The 15370-nt window shown below is 30.3% G+C and overlaps 1 protein-coding gene across 9 annotated transcripts in view; it reads left to right on the top strand.

The window, feature by feature from the left end:
- The window catches only part of LOC118204040 (USP6 N-terminal-like protein), a 173949-nt gene that overhangs the window by 113903 nt on the left and 44676 nt on the right, over positions 1 to 15370 (top strand). For 5 of the 9 annotated variants that reach the window (XM_085815524.1, XM_085815511.1, XM_085815500.1 and 2 more), the window contains 3 exons: positions 8028 to 8072; positions 8884 to 9111; positions 10593 to 10635. In XM_085815524.1, coding sequence (XP_085671650.1) covers positions 8942 to 9111; positions 10593 to 10635 — 213 coding nt within the window. In that variant the 5' untranslated portion in view covers positions 8028 to 8072; positions 8884 to 8941. Of the gene's footprint in view, positions 1 to 8027; positions 8073 to 8883; positions 9112 to 10592; positions 10636 to 15370 lie in introns of those variants that run through there. The other 4 variants (XM_085815538.1, XM_085815532.1, XM_085815541.1 and 1 more) reach the window with 2 other exon arrangements.

Genomic DNA, 15370 nt, shown 5'->3' with positions numbered 1-15370 from the left:
TGGGAGCCACAAAAAGGTCATGGAAGGAAAAGAATAAGGAACTTTCTCAAGAAAGACTGGAGAAGATATGGTTTTAAAACTGTTAGCGTATCGTATGTTATGGTATGTCAACACTCTTAAAAGCGACCAGAATAGATGTCTGTTATGACTAGACTTTTCCCAGACTCTGCTTGTGCGGCTAAAAATACGTGCGCAAGACCGCAGATTACCCATAAGAAGAGAAATATGGAATTTTTCTTTTCTGGTTTTGTTTTCGAACTGCTGACTATAGGAATTTCAAATTCTCAGGAAAGTTACCATGTCTCTTCGTCATGGTAAGGATAGAATATGTCCGTGATGTAAAATTCATATATAGGTAAATGACATAATTGGCATTTAACATCCTACGTCTATAAGTGTAAACAGAATTCCAAAATCATTAATTATATTTTAGTGAGTTTTTTTCATGAATAACATAAATATGTGCGAAGTGCCTACGAAATTTTTTCTGCCGCTAACCTGGACTTCGCCATGATTAAATAATACTGTGTGGCTGATGGCTTCGTAAATATGGCACAAAAATAAATGTAGGAAGCATTATAGATGTGACATCGTTTCACATCTAGTTCTAGCGCAAAATATAAGAGGGTGTAATTTGTAAGTATAGGAATTTTGGAATTCTCGAGAATCATCTGGCTTGGTTTGAGTATGAAAATGCACGTGACGAACCCTTTCACTGCTTTTTTTCTTTTAAATTTAACTCTTTTTCTATAAGGGAAAGAATGCCTTCGCGGAATATTTTATAAGGGAAAGTGGGTCATATTCCTATTACACATGGGATAAACTATGAGAAGCGCATGAGAAAAACAGCCGGATCATGGGATTTGAACCTAGATCTAATTACCAGAGTTTAGCGGTCTTATCTATTAGGCCACTGCTTATCGTTTTTATAAACTGATTGAGTATCGTTGTATGCAGTTTTTATAAAAATCATATTGGCTTGCATTTGTTAATAGTTCATGGGGTTGACGTTGTTCACAGATTATTGAGATGGAACTTTTCTGATGTATACAAGGGTCTGTAGGTGAAAATAATGGATTTTCTTCAGTGCATATATGCATTCATAATGCCTACAAGGTCGATGATTTTTGTAAAAAGAGTGTTTGTCTTACAGTATAGTGCAATCTGAGAGATCAGATCACTGATATAAATATACAAGAAAACTGATTTTTTTTTATTAAATACAATTAGTCTGACTATTTATTACTTATGCTTTAAAATGCTAATAGAAAAAGAAATAAAAATTGCATATAAATGGAGAAATTTATTTTCTCCTGTTTCAACATGGAATTCCTACCCAGTAAGAAGCCTCCACAAGCTAAGAAATGGCGCTTTGTCTATTGGATATAATGGTGGGGAATATTGGAAACACTGGAAATGCACTTCTTACTCCATATAATGCTTTTGAAAGAGAGTTCCTTCAGTGCATAAATTAGTTTTAGATATTTGGAACCTACCTGCAGTTTAAAATTCTCGTCAGTGAGAAGTGAAAAAGTATTATGTCGACCACTGAAAGTAAGATCCTGTGCTAGTTGTTAAATATATTACGACAATCGACACAGCTTTTCGACTATATGCTAAATTCAAGTTAATATCGGATTATGAAATTCATAGGCTGCTTGAATTGCTTTGTCGAATACGAATTCTTATTGTTAACTGAACATTTATAAAGATTTATCAAAAACTACTAATAATAAAATTTTAACTTTAACCTTTTATGCCCCAAATTACTTTATTTTTTGAAAAAGAGTTAGTAACTTTTTTATTATATTTCTTTGTGCATTAGAAACGTCTCACGTTAAACCCACAAAAATGTTATTAGTTTTTCACTTTTTTAAAAAAAATTTAAAATTGGGGCTTAAAAGTCACGTTGGGACATAATTGAGCAATTTTATTGATGGGTCTTTAAAGTTCCATAGGGAAATAAAAGGTTAAAGAACTGCTGAATCTGATATTACTAAAATGTTCAGAAAAGAAGAAAGCGAATTTTTTTGTGGTCAGTTTCACTGCATTCATTCTTCCTTTCTTTGAAAATGATAAAAGTGTATTCTGTGGTGAATCAAATGACGCACGATTTTTGCATTTAACTCTCTCCGCATTTAATTGTTGATTCTTTTAGCTTTTTATTAAAGATAGAAGTGTGAAGTTGCTAAATTAGTACGAAATATTAACAAATTGAAGGTTAAGGGTTTACTCAGACTTGTAACCTTGTTTTAAGAAGAAACTGTTTACCTAATTTTGAAAATAAAAGGAAAATTCTCTTAGTCAGTCTTCTGGCATATGAACAGTGTTATGAGCCTGTAGTTTCTAAACTACATGCATAAAATAGTAAAGTGTTACAGATTATGCTATGAAGTCTCAATTCATCCCAAGTTGATATCAACGACGCGTCGAACCGCCAATTTGACAGCATTTAGAAGAGCGTCAGAATTATCTTGCCTGTGAACTTTAATGTTATTTCAGAATGGTGTATAGGTAAATACAAATAGCTGGTGTATAAGTAAATACAAACTATCGAACACAATGACCTGTTCTTTGAAATTTAGCTCTAAAAATTTGAATAAGTAAAACAAGCTATTGTTAAAAAAATTGTCTTTTTTATTGCATTTTTTTGTTATTTTTCATTTTTACTTCCTTGTACGAAGTAAAAAGGAAGTATTATAATCGCGAAAAGTTGCAGGCGGCATATTTCAACGAAAATATCCATTTTGACCGCTTTCGAATGCAATTTAACGATGTGTTTGCGTGATATCTGTGCGTAAGGACAGAATAAAAGAGTCTTTTCCTCCAAAAAATTATAAAACTGCTTTAAAATGAATTCTGAAGAGAATTATTCGTGACGTCTGTACGAACGTACGTACGTACGTACGTACGTATCTCGCATAACTCAAAAACGAGTAGCCTCAGAACGTTGAAATTTTGTATATAGGACTACTATAACATGTAGATGTGCACCTCGTATTTTGGTTGCAATCGGCCGCCCCAAACGTATATAAATATATTTACATTGTCTCACAAAAGTGATGGGACACTTGTGCTTTACAAAAGGAAACTGTAGTAAAATAAATTTAAAAAACATGTAAAAATTTTTTGTGGGTGTGTTTCATACTTAAATCTAGTAACAATTATTACATAACATACATTTTCTCAAAATATTAAAATATTAATTTAATAAAAATACAATTGTTTAGAACGGAGCAAAAAATGGGTCACATAAATGATGGGACACTTACTTTTCCATCAAATATTTATCCAAAAATTTTATTTTTTAAAAGGTTTTAATATTTTGTTGGATTTCCTTTTACTTTTAAAACATGATTTAATCTTCTTTAGATGTATTCGACTAATTTTTTTGTGATTTCTGGAGTGATTTTACCCCATTCTTCTTGAAGCACCGATTTTAATTGTTGTTTTGAAAAAATGTGTGTTTGCGAATTCTGGATTCCAATTCTTGCCAAATATTCTCTATGGGATTTAAGTCTGGAAATTGTGGTGCTGTTTTTATTATTTCAGGACAGTTATACAGCAGCCAGAGTCTAATGTTCAAAGCAGTGTGCTTGGGGTCATTGTCCTGGTAGAATTTAAAATCGTTATGAAGGTTCAATTTTCGTGCTGAAGGTTTCAAATTTTGATTTAAAATGTCAATATACTTGTACTGATCCATTATATTGTCAATAAAAATTTCAAGGTTTCAAATTTTGATTTAAAATGTCAATATACTTGTACTGATCCATTATATTGTCAATAAAAACAAGATTACCAACTCCAGCAGACGACATACACCCCCATACCATAACTCCTCCTCCACCATGTTTTAATGCTGGCACCAAGTTCTGTTTGCGAAATTCTTCCCTGGGTTTTGTCCACACCAAGATTCTACCGTCAGAACCAAATATATTAAATTTACTCTCATCCACAAATACAACTTCATTCCAGTAATCAGAATTCTTATTTATGTTGAATTTTGCGAAAGCCAGTCTGAGTTTTCTATTCTTTTCACTTACGAAGAATTTTTTCCTGGCTGCTCTACCATGATATCCAGCAGATCGAATTACTCTTCTAATAGTCTCAGGATTAACAATTACTCCATATAATGCTTGCAAATCAGGTTCAGGTTCAGGTGGAAATGTAGTGGGACACCCAATGTTTACTATAAGTAATGTAGGTATAGTCCCACTACACTTCGGTTTATTTTTAAAGTTAATATTAAAAAAAAAATACATATAATATAACAGTATAAATAGTATATTGCTATTTTGATTGATATCATATCTATTAGATATAATTATAGAAGTTATAATAGGTATAATAATAGTAGGCTAACAGTCATAATTTATAACAGTTCATAATAGTTCCTTGAGATAAAGTTTATTATATGAATCTGTATCTTCTTCCTCTTCTTTTTCCTTTTTTTTTTTTTTTTACTATATCAGTATTATTGCAAGGGTTTGTTTTTAAGATAATTTGATAAGAAATGTTTTAGATGAATTGCAGCTTCAAAAATGAGTTTTGACATTAATTACTTTAGTGCTCACATAAATTTTTGCCTATTGAAGATAGATATTTCATTGTATTTTCTATTTTATTTTTTAAATGTTTGTTGGTAATTGCAAAACGAAGGAAGGCATTGATATTTGAATTAGGCAATTTAATATGAGTTGACTTTGTAAAGGGACACTGAGTAATATAATGGATTGGATCACCTTTATTTCCACATACACATTGCTCAGAGTTTGAGATGTTGAATCTGAAGAAGTATGTGGGAAATGACCCATGTCCAGTTAAAAAGCGGTTTATATAACCATTGACCATTGTACATGTATCATTTACATGAGGTGCTATTTGATGTAATTGTCTTCCTATATTTATTGTTGTCCATTCTTCTTCCCACATTCGGAGGCTGATTTTACATAGATAGTTCTTGAGGTATGATTTTGGCCAGGAGATTTTTCTTGAAGGGATATTATTGTTGGTAGTAGCTGATTTGGCTGCTGAATCGGCTTCTTCGTTACCAAGAATTCCGACGTGAGCTTTTATCCAATAAATGTTTGGTGATATTTGAGGATATTGGATAGTTTTGTTAAAAATATCTTGGATTATTTCAGATGTGTGTTTGGGATTTTGTAGAGCTAGTATTGCGGATTGACTATCTGAGAAAATATTGATTTTTTGTAAATTGTTATCGATTGAGTATTCTATTGCCATTCGAATTGCGTGTAATTCTGCTTGGAAGATATTATTTTCCTTGGCGAGTCTATTTTGGAGAGTTATTTTCTGGGTTTGATCTATTTGTATTATACATGCACAGCCAACTCCTAAGTCCATTTTCGATCCATCTGTGTATATTATTATTGGTGGAGATATATGACTGGTTGGAGGTTTTATTGTGCTATATATTTTAGGATTAGAGGCAGGATGTCTTCTGCAGGGGTTGACTGAAATTTCAAAATTGTTTGGATTAAATATTTCATCATGTAATATGCAGGATGTTTTTAATTTGAGAACTGTGGCTTTTGCATGTTCAGTTTGTGCTAAAGTATGAAGAGGTGCTATTCCTGAAAGTACACATAGGGCAGCATTTGATGTTGTTTTATAACATTTTGTGATCCGGAAAAGGAATGGACGTTGTATGGCTTGCAGTTGTTTTCAGTTGCTTGCAAATCAGCAGCAACTTTAGGAGCACTCATTCTTGGATTTTGTTTAATATTTCGAACGATAATTCTCTTTATTCCATTGGATAGCTTTGATGGCCGGCCAGGTCTTCTTATATCCTGAATCATATGATTCTTTTTATATCGTTTAATGATCTTGAAAACTGTTGAATGACTCAAGTTAACTGTTGTGGTTTATGCGCTGACGCCGAAGTAGATTTAATGAAATCCAATAAGTTTAAACGAAATGCAAGAAAAAATGCGTATAATTTAATATTCCGTACAAGGAAGTCATGTGGTGTACACATCAGATTTTTATATTAATTCTATTAAGCTGACTGATAATTTTTAGACTTATTATTACAGCAAAAACCCTCACCCGCATCTAAGAGCTTAATGAAGAAACTTAGTAAATATGGAATATAAAATGTAGTTCAAATAACCCTGCTCGTACGCATGTATTTCGTCAAAATTCCTCACTAAGAATAGTGAACTTTAGATTTACATACTTTAATGTTGTCACGTTTCACCGGAGCTTATTCTCTAGTAGACGAGGTAATTTTTATTTCCTTGTACGAAGTAAAAAGAGTGTCTTTCTTACAGCGTAGTGCAATCTGAGAGATCAGATCACTTTTTTTAAAATTTGTGTTATTGATATGAATTCTTGTAAACTAAATAGGTTAATGAATTCATGTAGCTAAAAGTAGTAGCTATTGTAATCGCGAAAAGTTTCAGGCATCATACTTCAGCGCAAATATCTATTTTTACCGCTATCGAATGCAAATTAATGATGTTTTTGCATCTTATGACATCTGTACGTAAGGACAGAATAAAGGACTCTTCCCCCCAAATATATATATATATATAACTAATTTAAAATGAATTCTGAAGAGAATTTTTCGTGGGTCTGGGCATATATACGTATGTACGTATCTCGCATAACTCAAAAACGAGTAGCTTCAGAATGTTGAAATTTTGTATATAGGATAACATACATAATTGTGTATATAGGATAAAATATTAGATGTGCACCTTGTATTTTGGTTGGCCGCACCAAAAAGTATAATATATATCCACTCTGTTACTCGACTCAGTGATCTCAGTTCCTTTATTCTTATGTGTTTGTAAATTTTGCCTTTTTTTTTTTTTTTTTCCCTTCTTTAAAATATGATTGAATTATGTTGTTCTTATCTTACGGTTAAGGTTTTTATGCCTTTAGTAAATCTGAGTGCAGTATTTGTAGAATTATCAACAGTTTAAAAATTAAGTGCGGCTAAGCCTAATTATTTTTGCCATGGCGACCATGTTTGTTTACATTAAAACTTGGCAGAATAGTGATTTATTGCCAATCCAGAGAAACTAAACTTCGCAACAACAAAGATAACGCCTTCTTTTATTTTATTGGGAATTAAATCATGCTTAATCCATTCTGGAATTTATTCAAGGAAATAAGTGTTTAAGTTTACTTTATTAATTTTTAATATAGATATTTTGAGTTTTATGTATTTTAGCCTTTGTTTAAGATTTACTTTCTTAATTTTTAATATAGGTATTTTGAGTTGTTATGTAGTATGGCCTTGTGGATAAGTGAGGACTGAATTAATTGAATGAGAAATACTGAATCGTCTTTAAAAAATTGTTTCTTTCTCCCCCCCCCCTTTCTTTCTTTCTTTCTTTCTTTCTTTTTTTTTTTTTTTTTTTTGTTTTGTTGTTGTTGTTGTTTAATTTCTTTTATACATCATTTTAAATTTATTATAATATCTGAATAGAACATGTGGCAACGATTAGACAATTCTTCAGATGATATAAATTTTGTGCATTCTAAGTTATAAAATGAATGAAATGTAACGCTGTTAGCGTAGGTCCAGAGTGTCACTTTGGTATGGTAAACAAATATAGTGAATTTTAAAGAGTGCATTTATTCTATTGTGGTTTATGCGCTATCGACGAAGTAGATTTAATTCAGTCCAATAAGTAGTATGTAGGACTTTAACCTTAAGAATGAGTGTTTTTTTTTAAGAGATAATATGTTTTATCGAAAATTAATGTAATCTCATGATTGTTTGAAGTTAATATAATAGCATTTTATTTTTATTGTATTTTGCACCTTTTTTTTTTTTTTTTTTTTTTTTTTTTTTTGCACACACATAAAAAAAAAAAAAGTTGTAAATTCAGATGAAATATGTGAAAGAATAATTTAATGATTAAATGCTAATTTTTACTTCCTTCTAAAACTAAATTTTAGCTTTTTTTTAATTTTGTGCTATTGATATGAATTCTTGTAAACTAAATATGTTAATGAATTCATGTAGCTAAAAGTTGTTTTTCTTTTTCTAGAATGTTGAGAAGGCCATTTCACATTGTTCTTGAGAAAAATGATGAGTAAGCTGTTACATTATTTTTAACTTGTTGTAATTTTTTTAATTAGTGTAGAATTAAATTTAACTTTCATATAAATTGAGAATTAGGAGAAAAAAAAAATTTTGAATATTCTACTCATGAGTATGTAGGAAATTTCTACAGTTATATAAACATTTATTTAAAAAAATCTGTCATTGTATTTATTTTTCTTTATTTTTTAAATTCTTCTTAAATAAATGCAAATCTTAAATTGTGAAAGTAAAAATGTGACAATAATAGTCAATGAATATATTTTTCATGAAATAATATTAGGAATATTATAATGGAAAATATTTTTTATAATATTTAAATTTATTAATTAATAAAAAGGTTTGCATTATTATTGCAATGAAATGTTGAAATGTCCAAAATTGTATTTCAAGGACTTTAAAGGCAGATATTTAAACACTGCATTTATTCTATATAAAGGATTGTGACCTTTCTTAATTGGAAATTAATGAAATTTAAGATGTTTAATAAAAGTAAAATTTAACTTTTTTTAAAAGATTAACAAGCAGGATTTTATACATTTTGTTGTGAAAATTTGATAAATATATATATATAAATTTGGTCATGTAACACTTGTGTAAACAGAGTGCCTCATGTTATCCCCTGTACTAAGGCATCCTACTGCTCATGTAACTATGCATACCTCCTCTGAGGGGGGGAAAAAAAAAAAACTCGAAATTATTAGAAAGTTTTTATCTGAAATTTCTTTAATGTGACTAGCTATTTCTAGCCATGTTAATCTGTTTACGAGAATCAAATATTAAAATCACATCTGCATTTTTAGGTGTATAGATGGTATTTGATGTTAGTATATACACTACTAAACGTGGAGAGTCTGAGGTATGGTGCAAATGTTTTCAGATGGCCATGAAGGTGAAAATTTTAACAGTGATGATGATCAAGCCATTATATCTAAGTATGATGCTGGAAGAAGTGAAACAAATGAAATACTGTCTTGGGAAGATCCAGCTTTAGAAGTTTATCATGTTACGGATCGATATGGTTTCATACAGTAAGTTATTTTTTCATTCGCAAAGTTTGTATATATGCTCTAAATAATGTTGTGAGGTTTATTTGTCCTCAGAACATAACTGAAATTTGAGTTTTGGACGTATTATTTGTTTTGAGACCGCCCCCCCCCAACATATGTACATGTATGCTTTAATGTTTTATCAAGACCGAATGTAGGCATAGGCGACATAGGCTGCATTGGGTGCCAGTCAAGTTCTCCCGAACAACGGGGCTGAAATTTTAAAAACTGTACAATTTCATTAAGCATGAGAACTATCTGGACATCTGGTGCGAAGCAAGGGGTATAGATTCTGCAAGAAGCAAGGGGTATAGACTATTACTGTTTATATCGTATTCCCTTTTGCTTTACTTTAAAAAAAGGTGGATAGCTATTGTTCTTAATTATTAATGAAAGTAAAAGCGCCAGAATCTCAAACTTGCAAGCACAATAGCCCACAGACAGAGGCGTAGCCACCCTCGTAGGGAAAGGACAAGATAAGAGAGATTTTTTTTATAAGAGTTTATCTTTTATTTATTTTGCGATAATGTTTACCTTTCATAATCAATTTTTATCCGTTTAAAAATATTTTTCTTTACATTCCAGTTATTTTACTACCTAGATAATGCTTAATCTGTAAATGTACCCTTTATACCTTTTATTTCCGAATTTAATTGCTTATTCGCACGGCCTTAATTTTAGATGCAAATTTTTTCTTCCTTATATTTTAAATAGTTTCAAGTCCTTTGGGCTCTGAATTTTAACTTATTTCTTATATCTTCTGTTCATAATGACATTTTCCATAATCTTTATGTTACTAATTTTATTGTTTTATTTCATTTTACTTCATTACATTTTATTAGAATTTGTTTCAAACACAACATAGTCTTATTTTTGACTTATTTCTTATATTTTCTGATCCTACTCCAATACACTAAAAACCCTCCATTGCTTAGTGTTGCCACCTACGTTCTGTAATTGGTAATTTCAGGTTGACGCCGAAACTAGGAGGCAGTCACATTAGTATTACTGGACAATGTATGTGCAATTATTTGTGTTATAATTCTGTTGTATGTTGTATATACTATCAGAAATACAATTTTTGATGCAATATTTGTATAATTATTCATTATTCTTATTTAATACACTCGAGCATAATTTCATTATAATTTTGTATTAATATTTTCTGCACAGTTAAGTACTTTATAAATTTTTAATATTTGTCTTTACTGTACTGAATAAACAAAAAAATTTTGTTTGTTAAAAGCAGTGTAATTGAGATAAAATTTCTGTGTGGACTTAGCAGACAATTTATCTAAAATGTATGAGTGATTAATCAACTTTTTAATCAAAAAAGTATTTGTAGTAGTATAGTATAGTAGTTTTAGAATAAGTTTTTCATTATTTTCTTACATAAAAATTGGGATTTTTAAAAAAAATTTCTGATTTCAAGAAATTGAACTTCCCATTTTCAAATATTTTAGTGATCATCGTCTACCAGAGAAGCTCACTGCTCATGAAACTAAAGTAAGTATTGTGAATAAGAATATTAAATCTTATATTTATGGAATGCTTCAAATGAAGTATTTCCTGATATTTTCATATGTCTGCAATCAAAATTTTTTAAGCCAGGTTGAAGGAAAGGAGAAAATTAAAAGTCTGAACAATCAAATTTAATTATATTGGGTCATTCTAAAAGTTCTGCAGCTTTTCAAATTAAAGCATGTGTTCTTCTAATTGTCATATATTCCGGCGTGTAACGTGCGTCTTTTAATTTCAAGTTATATTTTTTAATTTTTAGGTATATTTACCATATACGTATAACGTTCACTGGAAGATTTTTCCCAAGCTTTGCAGCAGTGGTATTCTGAATTGACAAGTGATAAGGGGAATAGTAGTGTGTGGTGGAAATGCTTGACAGAGTTAATAATTCTGCAAAGAGAGAGGGATGTATTCAGTGCAGATGTGTACAAGAATATTATTCTAGGGTTTCGAGAAATGGGGGTAATAATTTGGAGTAAGAATGTACTTAGGACTTGAATGTGCTTACGGAATTAGGAAACGGATATTCTTTCTTTCTGTAGTTGATTTGAAGCAGTGGTTTTGAAGTAAACATCGATGGCTTTATTGAATCGCATATGTTTTAGTTGAAATGGTAATAATTCAGTAGTAAATATGCCTCTTGCCAAAAGATACACAGTGCCGCTGTCAAATGCTGATTCATTCAACTTGCGAAAGAAATTTCAAATCATGTTGCGGCAAGGATGTTTGGTTGAAAGAGTGTAATATAGATATGGCAGTTATTGCAGGCGCATTAACATCATTAGTTCAGCTATTAGATGCGTGTATCAATAAACCATTCAAAGAAAATTAAAACAATAGTGGAATACATGGATATTAGGAGGTGAAAAAACATTAAATGAAAGAGGACAAATGCGTCAAGCCAGTCTAGGAATAATATTCGAGTGGATAATAAAAGCATGGAATGAAAATAAACCTGACATACGAGTAATTCGAAATTCATTTTAAAAATGTGGTATTTCTATATGGAACAGGAGATAATTATTTATTTAAGAGTCAGAATAATGAGATGGTGAAGATGAAATAGAATTCGGTGATATTCTGAAGAGATAATGGAAGGCAAATATGACAAACTTTCTATGTTATCCGATAATGAAATTTTTCAAATTCATGTTATCCGATAATGAAGTTTTTCTAGTTCGTAAGGTATGCCATTACTTAGAGTGACTTGATCAAAGCGGATGTTTAAATATGTTTTTTTTTTTTTTTTTTCTGCTAACGTTGCAAAATTCAAGTGTAATTTTTGTTTCAGTGCAGTGCTAAGAATGGTAAACTCAAAAGTTCATTTTTTTATACTATGTTCTTTTATTATTAAAAAAAAAAAAAAAAAAAAAAAAAAAAAAAAAAAAAAAGAGAAGAGATTGCTAGCCAGGTTTGCTTGTAAAATTTGTTTTAAATATGGAAAAAAGTGCTCTTTCTGATGACACAGTTAAAAAATAGTTTGAGAAATTTAAGTGTGACAACTTTAGCCTTTGTCACACTCCTCTGGATCACCATCCTTTGTAAACAAGAACCTATTAAATGAAGCTATCACTGGAAATCCAAATTGTACCGTTAAGGAAATATCAGACAGAATAATTATTCCAAAAAGTACAGTATTTGATGAAGAATGAATATGTAATTTTCCGTATTGCATGAGTACTCCATACTTACAAAATAAACAAGACATGTTCATTCAAGTTTTGACATGTGATCTGTACTGAAAGCAAAATGAAGAAACTCCCTTTTTTTAAATGACTCATTACTGGTGATGAGGAGTAGATATTATATGATAACATTTCAAGAAGAAGATCATGGTGCTAAAAAAACCTTCTTTAGTAGCATTAAGAGGGGGATTGTATCCTCAAAACGTAATCTGTGTGTATGGTATACTGTGAATTGTTGATACAAATCAGATAATAAATTCAGAAAAATACTGTTCTTAAGTGGCAAAAATTTATTGAGATGTTTCATGCCACCGCAATATTCACCAGATATTACCACTGTAGATTTTCATTTCTTCAGATCACTTTAAAATTCTTTAAATGATTTGGAGGTAACTTCTTTGAAGACTATCAAACCAAACAGCACCTCAATAACTTCTTTACAAATAAACCTAATGGTGTTCTTAAAAAAGCAATTTTCCATGCACCTAAAAGATGATAAAAAGTGACGAAATGAAATGGTGCTTATGTGACTTAATGAAAGGTTTTTATATTTTTGTTAGGAGATAGGAACAGAAGGAGACTCCTTCCTTCCACTCCAGCTAACGTCATGCTACCGAGCTTTGGTGGCCAAAGAGGATGTGGTGCTTTTGTTTACATTCTGAGCATATTCCCTTGGCAGTGCTTCCACACGCAACAGTTTCACACAAATCGAAAAGCAGGGACACTTCCACACAAAAGAAGCATACGTTACTGGATGGATAATAGTACTGTATAGCTTAGTGACATTGCCACAAAAATCACATCTTCGTTATCTTTGGTAACATGCAACAGCGATTTCGATTATTAATTTCTTTAACATAATTCTAAGCTACTGGATTGCAAAAATGTAGATTTTTAGCGAAATGTTTATATTATGCATAAAGGATGATAAATATCTTTGAAATATCAAAATATCACAAAAATATAATACATTTTAAAGCTCAGTTTCCAAAGAACTAACTGGTATAAGCATATACTGCTTTTGATGCCGTTGAACGTGTATTTACTATTTTTATTTTATGTTCCAAATATCAAAATGTTTTAAATAAAATACACTTTTTATCATCCACGTAATATTGTAATATGCACTTTTTAAAAATGTTTAGGTTTCAAAACAGTTTCAGGACACGAAAAAAGCATCTTCAATATTATTAATCGGTATTTCAGTACATTTTGGATTTCCTTACACTGTATAAATCTTATATATTTATGAATTTAGATCAATTAATTGTTTTAACTATTCCAAAAAATGAAGCAATGTTGGTATGCAGAGTATGGAAATCAAGCTTGTGATTTGGTGACAATGAGGTTAATGATTAAAAAGTGTTGCTATTTATTATATTATCAAAGAACTATTAAATTGGGTAAAATTTCTAAGAGTTATTGAATGCTCTGCCAAAATATATTTACTAGAAAATTTGATAATGAATGTATCCAAAAATGTGTTTTAAGTCAAAAGTGTGCAACCTGATGCCTAAATGTAAATATAAAATTATGCATGTTATAATATTTTTAATTTGTTGTGTAGATCAGGTTAGGTTTTTAAAACAGACTAAAGCACGCAAAGGTTATCTGCATAAGAGGAGAGATGTTTTCATGGAGGACTTCTGAAAAAAAAAAAAAAAAACTGTCTTTTTGAGTGTGCATTAAAAATAATGCATGTGATTTTCATTCAATGTAAAAATTCTGATATATGCTAAATTATTGTAAATTACTTTACTCGAAAAATATGATAAATTCACAGAACACATGCCGGAAATTGAAAGTATTAAATATATATGAGTATCTATGCATATCCTTGTAAAAAACATAAATTTGCATTTAACTAAATGCATAAATATTTATTAATGATTTTATATAATATTTGAGTGAGGGATTCAGGACATCAAAGGAAAGTTAAAAATTTCTGTGCTGTAATGTCTTGCTTTCATGGATTTATAACAGTAGCAATAAGATATATTTATTTACGCTTATACAGTACAAAGTCCGTAATCCGGACGCCCATTATCAGGGAATGATATATAATCCGGACTTCAAAGGCACAAACTTTTTTTTATAAATGTATTTGGAAATCAAGGATTTATTCATTCATAAATCCCTCTGAATATTACGGTGAAGAAATCTGGTTATTAACTATATCTGAATTTATAATGATTATATATATTATCTAAATATATATAATTATTTTAACATTTAATTACAAACACAAATTGAAATTCTGTTGACGAATCTATTTATAAAACTATTTAAGGAATAATTGTTTGTACTAGAAAACAGGTATGAAGGTGTCCGCCGATAACATCGCGGCAAAAACATCGCGGACGAAAACGTCGCGGAGAAAACGACGTAAGGCGAAAACGTCGTGCTACAAAACATCGCAGTTCTAAAACATCGTGGTACAAAACATCGTCGTCGAAAATAAAGCGCTTCAAAAACGTCGCAGTTTAAAAACATCGCCGTCGAAAATATCGTAGTAGAAAATAAAGTATCTACAAATCATCGCATGACGATAACATCGCATACATGCTTTTTTCAGGTTTTAATAATTGTAAATGGATATTCCCATAATGATTTGTGAGCGCAAGATGTAAAGAAGGATAATTTTTACTTTCACATTTCTTTATTAACTAATAAATTTTTGCTGAAAAGGTTAGAAGGAAACTTAAGCATAGAAAATTAAACGCAACTTATAGATTACACTCTTCATGAAAAATGACCAGTAAAAACTTTATGAAAAATGATTTATTAATGGCCTTTGTTAGTTAACTATGTCAGTTTAAAGTTCTATTAAGTGCTATAAGTTGCATCAGTTATCTATGCTTAAATTTCCTTTTCATTTTCTCAGCAAAAATTTATTAGTTAATAAAAAATATGAAAGTAAAAATTATCCTTCATTCCATCTTGCGCTCACAAGTCATTATGAGAATATCCATTTACAGTTATTAAAGCATGTCTGTGATGTTATCGTCATGCGATGATTTGTAGATATTTTATTT

This window comes from Stegodyphus dumicola, chromosome 1 (assembly GCF_044657685.1).
Source record: "Stegodyphus dumicola isolate Sdum_Otavi_A_Nest chromosome 1, ASM4465768v1".
Taxonomy (NCBI): Eukaryota; Metazoa; Arthropoda; class Arachnida; order Araneae; family Eresidae; genus Stegodyphus; species Stegodyphus dumicola.
Note: the sequence above shows the minus strand (reverse complement) of the source record. Positions and strands in the feature narration are given on the sequence as shown.